Source organism: Herpailurus yagouaroundi, unplaced genomic scaffold (assembly GCF_014898765.1).
Source record: "Herpailurus yagouaroundi ecotype Mexico unplaced genomic scaffold, PumYag 160, whole genome shotgun sequence".
Lineage (NCBI taxonomy): Eukaryota > Metazoa > Chordata > Mammalia > Carnivora > Felidae > Herpailurus > Herpailurus yagouaroundi.
Genome location: NW_024412401.1, coordinates 21715836 through 21730735, shown reverse-complemented (window position 1 = coordinate 21730735; position 14900 = coordinate 21715836). Strand labels below are relative to the sequence as shown.

At 39.1% G+C, this 14900-nt stretch overlaps 1 protein-coding gene across 3 annotated transcripts in view; it reads right to left on the bottom strand.

Annotated features, from left to right (window-relative positions):
• Window positions 1-14900, bottom strand: part of MELK (maternal embryonic leucine zipper kinase) — a 98427-nt gene that overhangs the window by 27551 nt on the left and 55976 nt on the right. For all 3 annotated transcript variants that reach the window (XM_040481697.1, XM_040481698.1, XM_040481699.1), the window contains exon 11: window positions 6846-6932. In XM_040481697.1, the coding sequence (XP_040337631.1) occupies window positions 6846-6932 (87 nt within the window). The remainder of the gene's footprint in view (window positions 1-6845; window positions 6933-14900) is intronic.

The window sequence follows — 14900 nt, the reverse complement described above, 5'->3', positions numbered from 1 at the left end:
AAATAAGAACTTTCCTTCCTGCCCCATACATTCTTCCTCCTGTATCCTCCCACTATAATTTTATGACAATTTTTAGTTAAATCAATATTTATACTACTATGATTATGTAAATAGTATTCACAACTAAGTAAGGGTAATGTTCGAAATATTTAATTGGTACCCTGACTCTAAGCAATTAGAACAGAGGCTGAGAGTGAGTAGGGTCCTGGGGGACCTGTGCCATGACAATTATTAACCTTTTAATCACTGGCTTCCAGGGGAGACTGGAGGGAGGTGCCCACGGGACCTAAGGGAGGTAATGGGCTACAGGGAGGGCACTCGTAGCAGTTCTTTACCAGTGAGTATATAGGTATTCTAATATCTTAACAACCAATATGGAATTGCACCTAAACCATGCAGGGTACTATCTTCGCATTTCCTTCTTTAATATCTTGGTTTTTCCTGAAGTTAAATAAAAAAGAGGCAGTTATTCGTCTTACTAATTCACCTGCACACTCTCCAGCACTCTTCACCTCCCCTCAACATGTCCACATACACCAGCTGATCTGGCCCCCACTCCGCTGCCATTTTGGAGACATTCCACCTGATGTGTGCATTCCATGCTCCACTCTGGACTGGCTTCTTTCTCAACCTGCAACTTAACTGCCAGTCTAGGGATTCCCTTCACCTCTATTCTACAATGTGTCCCCAGTTTCCTAGATCCTAAGGATTCCTCTTTCTTGGTCACTTGTTTGGGTGCAATATATTCTCCAGTAACTTCCTGAAGGTAGACGGATGGGAGGTAAATTTTTTGCAATCTTGCATGCCTGGTGACTGACTGCATTTCATCCTCACACTTGATTCTGGTTTGGCTGAATATACCATTTTAGGATGATAATAATTTTCAGTTTTGAAAACACTATTCCATGGTCTTCTCACTTCTTATATAACTAATGAAAAATCCAAAGTCTTTCCGATTCCAAGCCTTTGTTTATGATCTTTTGGGGATTGTTTTTGGCTCTAGATATTTTTTGGATATTCCCTTTTCCCCCAGTTTTCTGAAATTCCACTTTGTGGAGATCTATTTTCATCCACATTTCCAAACCCTGGCTAAGCCCCTTCATTCTTAAAAACTCAGTTCTACTACCTTAGAAACCTTCAGTTCTGGAATATTTCTTCTTGTATCATTTCTTTGATGCTTTCTTCCCTTCTTCCTTCTGTTTTGTCTTCCTGCAACTTCTATTATTTGTATGTTGGACCTTTCTTACCCATTCTCTTCTATTTATGCATCTCTTTGTCTTTAAGTTCTACTTTTGAAAGATTTTCCTTTAATTTCATTTTCAATCATTTCTACTAAGCTTTTCATTTCTGTCGTCATATCTTAAACTTTCAAGAGCTATCTCTTGAAATGTTCCTTTTTAGTCATCTTATTCTTATTTCGAAAAAGAAATAGCTTCTCTTATCTCTGAGAATATTAATTATCATTTCTTAGCCATTTTCTTCCACTCCCTGCATTATCTTCTATTTCTGAATATCTTTACTTTTCTTTCTCTTCCCCCACCCCTGGTCCCCACCACTTGTTTTGATCTCTGATTTTCATGTTAGAGGCTTTCCTCAAATGTCTAGTAATCTTTGGCTGCCTGTATCTTTTTAAAGGGGAGGAATTATAAAGCACAGCTAATTAAAGGGTCTGTGTGTAGTTTGAGGCTGCTCATCAGCTTGGGGGCTTCCCTCTATAATGAACAGACAGGAATCTAAACTCCCAACCATCAGGTATAGTAGGTCCTCCCCCTTGGCTTTTCCCTAGAAATGAGTCTTCCAATATCTTCCCCACCCCCACTGCAAACGGGATAAATTCCTGGTTCCAGCATTCTCAGAGTTGAAGAGGGAAAGGGGTTAGAGGTAGTGGTTCACTGTTAAATATGAGGGCTGCATGTGCCCATGCGTCCATTTCAAAATGGACACGCTGTGTGTGGTACAACAGTGCCTCTTGGTCAATATCTCCTATCTTCCGCTGGGGTGAGGAAGACATGGCTATCATGCAGCTCAAGGTAAAGAAAGGGATTTAGGGGTCCAATTGTTTCTCATACAGACTTTCAACCAATCTTCCTGTTCTACCCTACTTACTTCCCTAACTTCAGAGGTTCTGAGTACCTCTGATTCCTAAGCTTTTCCGGAGCCTAAGGTCCTAATCAATTTGTTTATTTTCTTTTCCCAATGCAGGCACTTAGCTTTCAGCTTTCTCTAAAATGCTATGTCAGCTGCCACTTACCTATTTTATAACTCCCAAAATTTTACTCACATTACTCTTTGTCTCCTCTTTTATTCCAATCACCCTTGCGAAATGTTTTACCTTTTTACCCCTTTATTATTATTTTAGTGAGGTTTTAGCAAGTGTTGGATGTAAACATATCTGTTCAATCCATTATGTATAACTGAAAGTTTCTAAATAATGCACTCATAAGACTAGGAGACTCTACCCTATAAGAGCATTAAATTTTAATAACATTGAATAATATTTTTTTAATGTTTATTTATTTTTGAGACAGAGAGAGACAGAGCATGAGCAGGGTAGAGGTAGAGAGAGAGAGGGAGACACACAATCTAAAACAGGCTCCAGGTTCTGAGCTGTGAGCACAGAGCCCAGTGCGGGGCTCGAACCCACGAATTGTGAGATCATGACCCGAGCCGAAGTCGAACGCTTAACTGAGCCACCCAAGCGCCCCAACATCGAATAATATTTAATGCATGTATCTCCTCAAAAGGCACATGATCCAAAGAGGTCTACTACCAAAAAGGTCTAAATAAAAACCCTGTTTTTATTAAATTTTATCAGTTAATATTTTAGATGGCCACAGTCATCATGTATGCTTTGAAATCTGTAACGGACCTACCAATCGAGTGGAAGAGGTATAAAATACTGTGATAAATTATCACAGAATGTTGCCTTTAATCCAGACAGGATCAGGGGAAGGTCAGAAAAGGTTTCATGGAGAAGGTACTTGGGAACTGGGTAAAAACTATGTAGTTATAACCACTCTCCACTTTCCAAAAACTACATTCAAGATTTTTTTTTCCCCACCTGCCACATCTATGGTCTCACGTATGACAGCCCTACCTCTTTGAAAGAGATGCCATAAACTGATTACAGAATGGCTCAGAAACAAGTTGCCATTTGCGTGCCAACAATGGTCTGGCACAATCCAGGCACTGTAAACAATACCTGGACAGTTTTCAATGGAGTTTTCTAAAGCTACCTAGAGTTTTACAACCATACTCTAACTCCTCTTTACCCCTAAGCAAAAAAAAAAGCATCCTTTTTATAACTTTTTTTGGCCATAGCCACTGCATACAACTTGTCACAATCAGATGCACAGGGGAGTTCTGTGTTCAATAACAGATGAGTCAGCACATTAGTTACATTTTCAGGTGATGTCAATCCACAAGTCTAACACAACCAATGTCTCCATTATCTTTTAGGCAGCTCCAACAGGTTTACCTATTATGAAGAAGGTTGCATTTCTAAAAACAACAACAACAACAACTAAAAACATTTTTAAAAAAAGAAAAAACATTTAAAAATCCCCAGCTGTTGCTCACACAGGCTAAATGTTAAAGAACTGCCCAGGCACCTGGGCTGAGGGCAGGCAAGTTACTGGTACAGAGTGTTTTGAGAAACTGAGGAGTGGCTCACTATCATTCCCTTGACCTTGGTCCTTGAGGCCTTTAAACTTCTCCCACCAGAATACAGGGAGATTTGCACTACAGGGATGGGGGAAGGGATCTGTCTTGGTCTGAATTGGTTCTCATATGCACTTGTGACCTTCGATGAAGTCCCCATACCAGATGACTGGCTGCCCCCACAAATCACAGACACTCACAGCTGGAAGAAGAGGGGAGCAGTAAGGAAAGCAATCAGGTGGAAGGAAGCTCTGGCACCACTACTGGAAGCTCTCGGGCAGGCTACAGCGGGATAGCCCGAAATCATGACACAGTGAAACTCTAACTGCTGCATATAAAAAGCAGATTAAGAGTGCTCATGTATATAATATAAAAGCGGGACTTCTAGGAGGCCAATGTTTGACAATAATAGTGTTTCTCTCTCTGCACAAAGATCAGCAGCACCATCCCAGGATGGATCACACTAACCTGATCTCTGTCTGTCCTGTCTAACCAGACCCCAAAGTAAAGGCAAAGCTCCTGAGGTGCCAAAAACAAGTATAACAGACACAGCTGATCTCAAACCTGCTGTTCCTGAGGCTCCTTAAACTGGAAAGTTCTTAGGACCAATGTGAATTCCCTGAGACTACCTAAACCAAGATTTCTCCAGCCAACACTACTGATGTTTGACCTGGATAATTCTTTCTTGTGAGGGTCTGTTCTGTGCATTGTGGGATATTTAGCAGCATCCTGGCCTCTAACCACTAGATTCCATTATCATGTACACACACCCCAGTTGTGACAACCAAAAATGTCTCGAGGGGCAAAATCACTCCCAGTTGAAAACCACTGACTGAGACCAATGCTTCTCAACTTTTAATGTACATATGTATCACTTAGGGATTTTATTAAGATACAGATTCTGATTCAATAAGTCTGAAGTAGGCTCTGAGAGTTTGCATTTCTAATAAGCACCAAGTGACGCTAATGCTGCTGGTCAAAGCATACTTTGAATAGCAAGAATTTAGAGTAGTACTTCTCAACTCCTGGCTGCATACTGCAATCACTGGGAAAGCTTTTAAAAATTCTGATGTTTAGACCACACACCAAACCAATTAAACCGTAATCTCCAGGGTTGGGTCCTAGGCATCAGGATTAGTTTAGATTCCCAGAGGATCCACACAAGGTTGAGAATCTCACATTTAGAATGAATAGCCTATATTCTACTCATCCCTAGGACTGGAAAGTAAGTATAAGCAGACATTTAAGAATGAGAGAAGAGTCCAAAGGAAGAAAAACTATTCCTTTTTTTCACAGCATTCTTGATGTTGTTCGTGCCTAGCTTTCAGAATCACTGAGAGCTTTAGAGATGTAACACCAGAAAACAATACCGTGCTTCATTATCTACTTTTCCTGTATCAGAAGGAAAGAAAATAATTCCTATTCCCATTTCACTTTTAAGTTTGAAAATTATGTAAAGATCACATAAAGGATACTATTTTAAAGATAATTTTTCAATAGTTCTTGAAATTCTTTGTATATTACTTTTAGGATTCAGATTTTAAAAGTCTGTGATATGGGGCACCTGGATGGCTCAGTCAGTTAAGCATCTGACTCTTGATTTTGGCTCAGGTCACGATCTCACAGTTTGGGGGTTCGAGCCCCGCATCGGGCTCTGTGCTGACAGCTCAGAGCCTACAGCCTGCTTCGGATTCTGTGTGTGTCTCTCTCTCCCCCTCCCCTGCTCAGCTCTCTCTCTTCTCTCTCTCAAAAATAAATAAACGTTTAAAAATAAATAAATAAAAGTCTGTGATCACACACCAAATCTTTTCTCAATAAAATGACAGGATGTCTGGGCCGAGCTTTGAAATATCCTAGTTAGAAAAGGCAAATGGGAGAGGGGACTGGGATATAGATAAAACTGGCAAAATGTCATTAGCTGTTGAACCTGGATGATGAGTATGTGGAAGATCATTGTTAAACTGTTCTACTTTTGCAGGCATTTAAAAACTTCTAAAATGAAAAATTTAAAAGAAATCTTAGGTACCTGAAAGTCTCTATGAAAGATCATCCTAAAGAAAAAGTCATACTTTTATTTTTAAGTTGCTTAAATGGAAACTTCAAGTTCTCATTATAAAAGACTAAGGAAGGGCCTTGCAGCAATTCCCAATTCTTGTCATTCCTTCAAAGGCATTTTCCATGCAAAACACATTATCATTCTGTTTTGTATACACATTCTGGAACCTTTGCTTATTATGTCATCCAAAAGAAATTTTTTATATCTCCTCCTCATTGAGAAGAATTGTGGCTTAGCAAAGCTTTGTTTAGAAAAAAAATTTTTGCTTAAGTCTTTACCTTGCAAATTAGGAAAGAAAAAAAAACAAAACAAAACACAAATCAGAGACAATGAAAGACAGTACTGAACCAGGAGCAAAGTTGGGCTCAATCCCTGCCTATCAGGTTCAATTATACTCGGAGTCAACTATGAGTGCCTCCATCTCTAGGAAAAAAAACACATGTATGATCTAGAGATTAAGCTTCTGAAATAACTTGATAATGATTTCATGGTATTTGCTTCACAAGCTTAGGGGTGATGTGGTGCTATTGAGTTGCTTTCGGGTAAGAAGAAAGCTGCTTTGTGCTTACCTATTCCTACAGCAGAATCATAGTTCCATGTATAGAATTTCAAGTAGTAAAATCAGAACTCTGTCAATTCTCTGTGGACTAGTTTTTTCTATTTCTTTATTTTTTTTTTCCCACTGTAATTCTCTTTAATCAATGTCATATTTTTTTATTTTAAACTTTATTTGAGAGAGAGTGCACACGCATGGGGGGTGGAGGGAGGGAGGAAGGGGGAGAGAAAGGAGAGGGAGAGGGGGAGGGAGGGAGAGAGGGAGGGAGGAAAGGAGGGAATCCCAAGCAGGCTGCATGCTCAGCACAGAGCCTGATGTAGGGCTCGATCCTATGAACCAAGAGATCATGATCTGAGCCAAAATCAAGAGTCAGACCCAAATCAATGTCATTTTTAAAGAGGATCTCCAGCAGACATGAGAAAAGAATTGAGTGGAATAGTTACATCCATGACAAAATCATAGGTCTGAAAAACGCTATACTATTTTCCATGTACTTTATCAGGATATTTCTTTTATCAATAAAGAACAATAAAACAAAAGATATTATTCTCAAATTCATGTCATATTTCTTACCAATGAAATTAAATCCTCCATTGTTTGCCTGTTATTTCTGTGATGTACAGCTAGTTCTGTTACACAATCTTCATCAAGGTGAATAAGCTACAAAAAAATACAAATTTTATTAACAAAAATTATGAACATTTGTTTTTAAACTTTTTAAACTAGCAAAACTGCCTTGTAAAATCAATGCCAATATGTAAAAAAACAGGAGTTCGTCAAATTCTTCAGTAACAATAAACATTCTCCAGAATTTTTTAAGATATCAACAGATGACAATAAGCAGTTCAAGAAGAAGAGTTCTTTCCCAGCCTTTCACATTCCATCACCATGTGATCGATTGCTAAAACTGTTATCTAGCCAAGGCCCTACATGCTCCTTCCCTACATGGTAAGGCCAGCATGGCATCTTCAGCAAAGAGCATGTAGGCACTAAAATCAGCAGCTACACAACAGACTGGTCAGAGTGGCTCAAACTTGCAGTACAGTGCACTGTGTTTGGGTTCCACAACAATCCAAGAAGCCCTTGTGATGGTGCCATAGGTGATACACAATCACCATTATGCTGAAGGTACTAGCAAAGCATGATTAAAAAAAAAAAAAAAACAGCCTCTGTACAAGCTTTATTTTGCTTCAGGATAGAAGTTATCCAAGTATGCTGACCCATGCACAAGGGTACAGAAGTAGGTTCTGAGAACCAAATGAGAATCACTGAGAACCAAAAGGCCAAATGGGCCTAGACTGGACCTGGAACAGGAGTTCAGGAGATCACAGTGGAAGAGATTCAAAGGAATGTAATTTTAAAGTCATCTTCTCCATGTATGAATTCTCTTCACAGCAGTCCCAATAAGTGATCTCTCACTTTCTGCCCTAGCCCTCCTCTCCAGGGAACAGGGATGGCTAGCTTCTCGCACCTGTCCCCTAAGGTCTGTCTCCCTATGATCTGTATTTGCTGTGAGTCCATACACTCTTACAGCTAACAGGCTTTGGAATCAGAAAAACCTTGGTTTGAATTGTGAAATCATTAAATAACTGTGTGGCCTTCAGCAGGTTACTATACCTCTTGGAGCATCAGTTCCATCATCTATAAAATAGAAATGGAACTTTGTCTTGCAATACATACAATATATGTGGAATGCCTAGTACAGTATCTAAACAGAGCAGACTCTCAAAAAGTGGTTAACTAATTTTACTAACAATCATAATTTTACTTCCTCTTTGGTGTAAGAGCTTTTCAGAAATTTGAATATTCCTATTATAAGAATATTTCCTCTTCAAGTTTTCTCTTTTCCACTTCCTTTAACCACCATTCCAATGATTAACGTCCCTTACCATCTTGGCCCTTTCTTTAGATCACACACACTAGGCTGTCACTGACCCTCAGTGTGAAGTGCTGAGAACCAAACATAGTATGCCAAGAGAGGTTTGCCCAGTGCAAAGCAGAGCAATATCATGAACCTTCCCTTGTTCCGGACCCCACACTTGTAATAACGGACTCAAGAGAAAGTCATGCTGCCATCATGAAAATAGAAGAACACTAGAAACAACATTGTATAAGCACAACCTCATGGGCTACAGAGAATGTGGAGACACAGAGGCTTATACCAATGGCTCTATAAAAGTCCAAAATGCTAAGGTAAGTTTTCACTGTATTGCTTTGACCTTAGCAGTTTCCCCTACTATAGATTCCCCCTTCAGGAAGGTCCCAACCTCAGAAGCCCAGACACTTTACCACCAGTTGGGCATCTTCTTTGACACCAGTTGATGCCACCACTGCTCAAATGAGAAGGAAAAGATTTCTGGGGTTCCCTCCATAATTGTAAGTTACTATCCTAAAAACAAACAAACAATCTTTCTCTCTCTCCCATAGCCTCCTACTTTGTGCCTTTACCACAGGTGTGTGTGGGAAAGGAGGGAAGGGTAGGAAGAAGGTGCTAGCTTCTTTACTGGACTCTTGAACTGGAACGAATGAAGAGTGTGGTAGACAAGACATCAAGTCTTAAAACTATGGCTTGTCTAGGGGCACCTGGGTGGCTCAGTCAGTTAACCATCCGACTTCAGCTCAGGTCACGATCTCATGGTTCGAGAGTTTGAGCCCCACATCGGGCTCTATGGAGCCTGGAGCCTGCTTCAAATTCTGTGTCTCCTACTCTCCCTACCCCTCCCCAGCTCACACTCTGTCTGTCTGTCTGTCTCTATCTCTCTCCCTCGAATATAAATAAACATTAAATATATAGATATGGCTTGTCTCCAGCTGGGTTTTCCAAAGAGGCTCAATACTTTTAGATGGTCCCAGGCTTACAATGGTTCAACTTATGACTTTTCAACTTTACAATGGTGCAAAAGTGATACACATTCAGTAGAAACCATACTTCAAATTTTGAATTTTGATGTTTGCCCAGGCTAACAATATACGGTATGATCCTCTCTGTGATGTTGGGCAGCAACAAGCTGTAGCTCCCAGTCAGCCACGCGACCACATGAGTAAAGAGCCAATACACTTACAACCATTCTGTACCCATATAATCATTCTGTTTTTCACTTTCAGTGCAATAATCAACAAATTACGAGAGATATTAAACACTTTATTATAGGCTTTGTGTTATATGATTTTGCCCAACTGTAGGCTAATGTAAGTGTTCTGAGCATGTTTAAGGTAGGTCAGGCTAAGCTATGCTGTTCAGCAGGTTAGGTGTATTAAATGCATCTTCGACTTCAGATATTTTCAACTGATGACAGGTTTATTGGGGTGTAACCCTTTAAGTCAAGGAAGATCCGTACTCTAAATTCTCAGCCACACGGACTCAAGTTAAATTAAGTACAAAAATGAATACCAAAAGCTAGCCAATTATTTTGGATTATCCGTGCCTACTACATTTCCTGTTCAGTAGGGCAGAAAATGGAACTGAATATAACTTCTATTTGATACAACACTTGGGTACTAGAGTTATGTGTGAAAATGATAGAAGGAGATCATGCATAGAGTTATAGAATAGCACCTATACATTAAATATCCAAGTAAATCTGGGGGCGCCTGGGTGGCGCAGTCGGTTAAGCGTCCGACTTCAGCCAGGTCACGATCTCGCGGTCCGGGAGTTCGAGCCCCGCGTCAGGCTCTGGGCTGATGGCTCAGAGCCTGGAGCCTGTTTCCGATTCTGTGTCTCCCTTTCTCTCTGCCCCTCCCCCGTTCATGCTCTGTCTCTCTCTGTCCCAGAAATAAATAAACGTTGAAAAAAAAAATAAAAAAAAAAAATCCAAGTAAATCTGAATTATTTTTTATAATTCACTCTTGACAAAACATAATAATGAGGGAGAAAAAGCAAATACTTTGAAAAGCAACAATAAACCCTTATAGCTCTTCTGTATATAACTCATTTGATCCCTGAAGCAATACTATAAGGCAGGCGAGACAGATGAATGACACAACATGTAAAGGCACTCTATAAAGGGGAAAATATAACCCAAATATACACAAGAGACTGATGTTAGAATACCCACATTAGAGGTGAGAAAATACTCAGAAAAATTCCTGTGATGTACCTAAGACTGGCATTTTTCATTCCTAGCCCAGAGTTTGTTCTGTCACACCACAGTGCCACCTCTCCATGACGCTGCTCCAATAGCTATTTCAACAGAAACCAGATGCATGGCCTGGTCCTCATCACAAAGGCCACAGCTATGCAGGATGCAGGCCCTAAATTTGAATTATTTGACCTACCAGATCCATTTCATTCTGGAGGCCTTATGTCTAGGTTCAAATCCTGGTTCTACACTTACTAATTGTTTGATCTTGGGGAAGTTACCTTATGATTCTGTGTCTCAGTTGCTTCATTTGCAAAATGGGGACAACAATGCTATCTACCTCAGAGGGTTGGTATGTGGATTAAATGAGTTAAAAGAGTTAAAAACACAAAGCCATAGAATATCACCTGACTCTTATAGGTAATACCCTAAGGGCTCTGTATTACATTGTGGTATAATACACAGAGAGTTCTTACTATAATAGCACACTATATGATTATAGTAAGTATTCAGTAAAAAACAATTACTATACTAAGATATGAGAAAATTTACAAATTCTTTGAACACTCAAAACTATATATTTTACTTTATACTGCACCCAAATTTAAAATAATTTTTGTGTTGGTGAAATCAGAGACCTTCTTCATTTAGGCATCTGTTCTACTGCAAGTATAGTGGATCCTCTATTAGGATTATGGCTGAGAAGACATGCAAAGCCCTCCCACACATGGAGAAACAATGACCCCCAATGGTTGAACACAGGCATTTGCACCACCCACTCCCTCCACCTCACAAGGGGCACATCCCAGTTTCCCCGCCCTGCTACTGCACCGCTCTCACACCTGCACGCTCTGCTTTTCTTAGGCTCTCAGTGTTGACAGTTGTTAGAATGAAGTTGCTGCTCAACAACCTAACCTTACACCCAAAGGAGGTAGAAAAAGATTAACAAATGAAGACTAAAGCTAGCAGAAGGAAGGACATAATACATTTTAGAGCAGAAATAAATGATATAAAAACTAAAAAAAAAAAAAAAAAAAAAATAGAACAGATCAATGAAACCAGGAGCTGGTGCTTTGAAAAATATTAATAAAAGTGATAAACCTCTAGCCAGACTGATCAAAAAAAGACTCAAATAAATAAAATCACAAATGAGAGAGGAGAAATAACACCACAAAAATACAAACAATTAGGGGGCGCCTGGGTGGCACAGTCGGTTAAGCGTCCGACTTCAGCCAGGTCACGATCTCGCGGTCCGTGAGTTCGAGCCCCGCATCAGGCTCTGGGCTGATGGCTCAGAGCCTGGAGCCTGTTTCCGATTCTGTCTCCCTCTCTCTCTGCCCCTCGCCCGTTCATGCTCTGTCTCTCTCTGTCCCAAAAATAAATAAACGTTGAAAAAATAAATAAATAAATAAATACAAACAATTAAAAGAGAATATTATGAAAAACTATATGCCAACAAATTGGACAGCTTAGAAGAAACGGATGAATTCCCAGAAACATATAAACTACCAAAACTGGAACAGGAAGAAATAGAAAACTTGAACAGACCAATAACCAGCAAAGAAAGTGAATCAGTAATCAAAAACTCCCAACAAACAAAAGAGCTGGACCAGATGGCTTCACAGGAGAATTCTACTAAACATTTAAAGAGTTAATACCTATACTACTCAAACTATTCCAAAACATAAAAAAGGAAAACTTCCAAATTCATTCTATGAGGCCAGCATTACCCTGATACCAAAACCAGATAAAGACTCCACTGAAAAAGAGAACTGCAGGCCAATATCCCTGATGAACATAGATGCAAAAATTCTCAATAAAATACTAGCAAACGAAATTCAACAATACATTAAAAAAATCATTTACCACGATCAAATGGGATTTATTAGTCAGTTACAAGGCTGGTTCAATATTAGAGATCAATAAGAGAAAGGATAAGAACCATACGACCAGTAGACACAGAAAAAAGCATTTGACAAAGTACAACATCCATTCATGATAAAAACCCTCAACAAAGTAGGTTTAGAGGGAATATATCTCAACATAATAAAAGGCCATATATGAAAAACCCACAGCTAATATCATCCTCAATGGGGAAAAATGAGAGCTTTTCCTCTAATGTCAGGAAAAAGACAAGGATGTTCACTCTCATCACTTTTATTCAACATGATACTAGAAGTTCTAGCCACAGCAATCAGACAACAAGAAACGAAAAGGCATCCAAATTGGTAAGGAAGAAGTCAAATTTTTACTATTTGCAAATGACATGATACTGTATATAGAAAACCCAAAAGACCCCACCAAAAAACTGCTAGAATTGATACACGAATTCACTAAAGTCACAAGATAAAAATGTACAGAAACCTGCTCCATTTCCATACACCAATAATGAAGCAGCAGAAAAAGAAATTAAGGACTCAATCCCATTTACAAGTGCACAAAAACGCATAAGATACCTAAGAATAAACCTAACCAAAGAGGTAAAAGACTTGTACTCTGAAAACTATAAAATACTGATGAAAGACATTGAAGAAGAAGACACAAGGAAATGGAAAGACATTCCATGCTCACTGACTGGACAAACAAATATTGTTAAAATGTCTATATTACCCAAAGCAATCTACACATTTAATGCAATCCCTATCAAACTACCGAAGTATTTTTCACAGAGCCAGAACCAACCCCAAAATATGTATGGAACCACAAAAGACCCCAAGTAGCCAAAGCAACTTTGAAAAGGAAAGACAAAGCTGGAGACATCACAATTTCAGACTTCAAGTTATATTACAAACCTATAGTAATCAAAACAGTATTGTACTGGCACAAAAACAGATACATAGATCAATAGAACAGAAGAGAAAACCCAGAAATGAATCCACAATTATATCTTTAACAAAGCAGTAAAGAATATCCAATGGGAAAAAGAATGTCTCTTCAACAAATGCTATTGAGAAAACTGGACAGCGACATGCAAAAGGATAAAACTGGACCATTTTCTTACACCATACACAAAAATAAATTCAAAATGGATTAAAGACCTAAATATGAAACCTAAAACCATAAGAATCCTAAAAGAGAACACAGGCAGTAACTTCTTTGACATCAGCAGTAGCAACTTCTTTCTAGATATATCTCCTGAGGCAGAGGAAACAAAATCAAAAATAAACTATTGGAACTACATCAAAATAAAAAAGCTTCTGCACAGCAAAAGAAACAATCAATAGAACTAAAAGACAACCTAGGGAATGGGAGAAGATATTTACAAATGACATATTCTGATAAAAGGTTAGTTTCCAAATTATATAAAGAACTTACCAAACTCAAAACCCCCAAAAATGAATGATCTAATTAAAAAATGGGCAGAAAATGAATAGACATTTTATAAGGAAGACACACAGAGAGCCAACAGACATGTGAAAAGATGCTCAACTCTGCACATCATCAGGGAAATGCAAATCAAAACTACAATGAGCTATCACCTCACACCTTTCAGAATGGCTAAAATCAGTAACACAAGAAACAAGAGGTGTTGTCAAGGATGTGGAGAAAGGCGAACACTTGTACACTGTTGGTGGCAATGCAAACTGGTGCAGCCACTATGGAAAATGTGGAGGTTCCTCAAAAAGTTAAAAATAGAACTACCCTACGATCTGGCAATCACACTACTAGGTATTTACCCAAAGACACAGAAAAAAGCATTTGACAAAGTACAACATCCATTCATGATAAAAACCCTCAACAAAGTAGGTTTAGCCAAATATAGCCAAATTACAGAAAGATCCCAAGTGTCCATCAATTCATCAACTGAAGATGTGGTATGTGTGTATATACGTATATATATATACACACATATACATATATATATACACACACATGCGTAAATATACACACACACACATATATACATATATATGTATATATATATACAATGGAATATTACTCAGCCATAAAAAAAGAATGAAATCTTGCCATTTGCAACAACATAGTAAGTCAGTCACAGAAAGACAAATACCACATGATTTCATTCATATATGGAATCTAAGAAACAAATGAGCAAAGGGAAAAAAAGAGAGAGAGAGAGAGAGAGAAAGAGAGAGAGAGGCAAACCAAGAAACAGACTCTTAACTACAGAGAACAAACTAATGGATACCAGAAGGGAGGTGGGTGGGGGGATGGGTTAAATAAGTGATGGGGATTAAGAAGTACCCTTGTGGGGCGCCTGGGTGGCGCAGTCGGTTAAGCGTCCGACTTCAGCCAGGTCACGATCTCGCGGTCCGTGAGTTCGAGCCCCGCGTCGGGCTCTGGGCTGATGGCTCAGAGCCTGGAGCCTGTTTCCGATTCTGTGTCTCCCTCTCTCTCTGCCCCTCCCCCGTTCACGCTCTGTCTCTCTCTGTCCCAAAAATAAATAAACGTTGAAAAAAAAAAAAAAAAAAGAAGTACCCTTGTTTGATGAGCACTGGGTGCAATATGGAAGTGCTGAATCACTATGTTGTACACCTGAAACTAATATTACACTGTATGTTAACAAACTGGAATGTGAATAAAAACT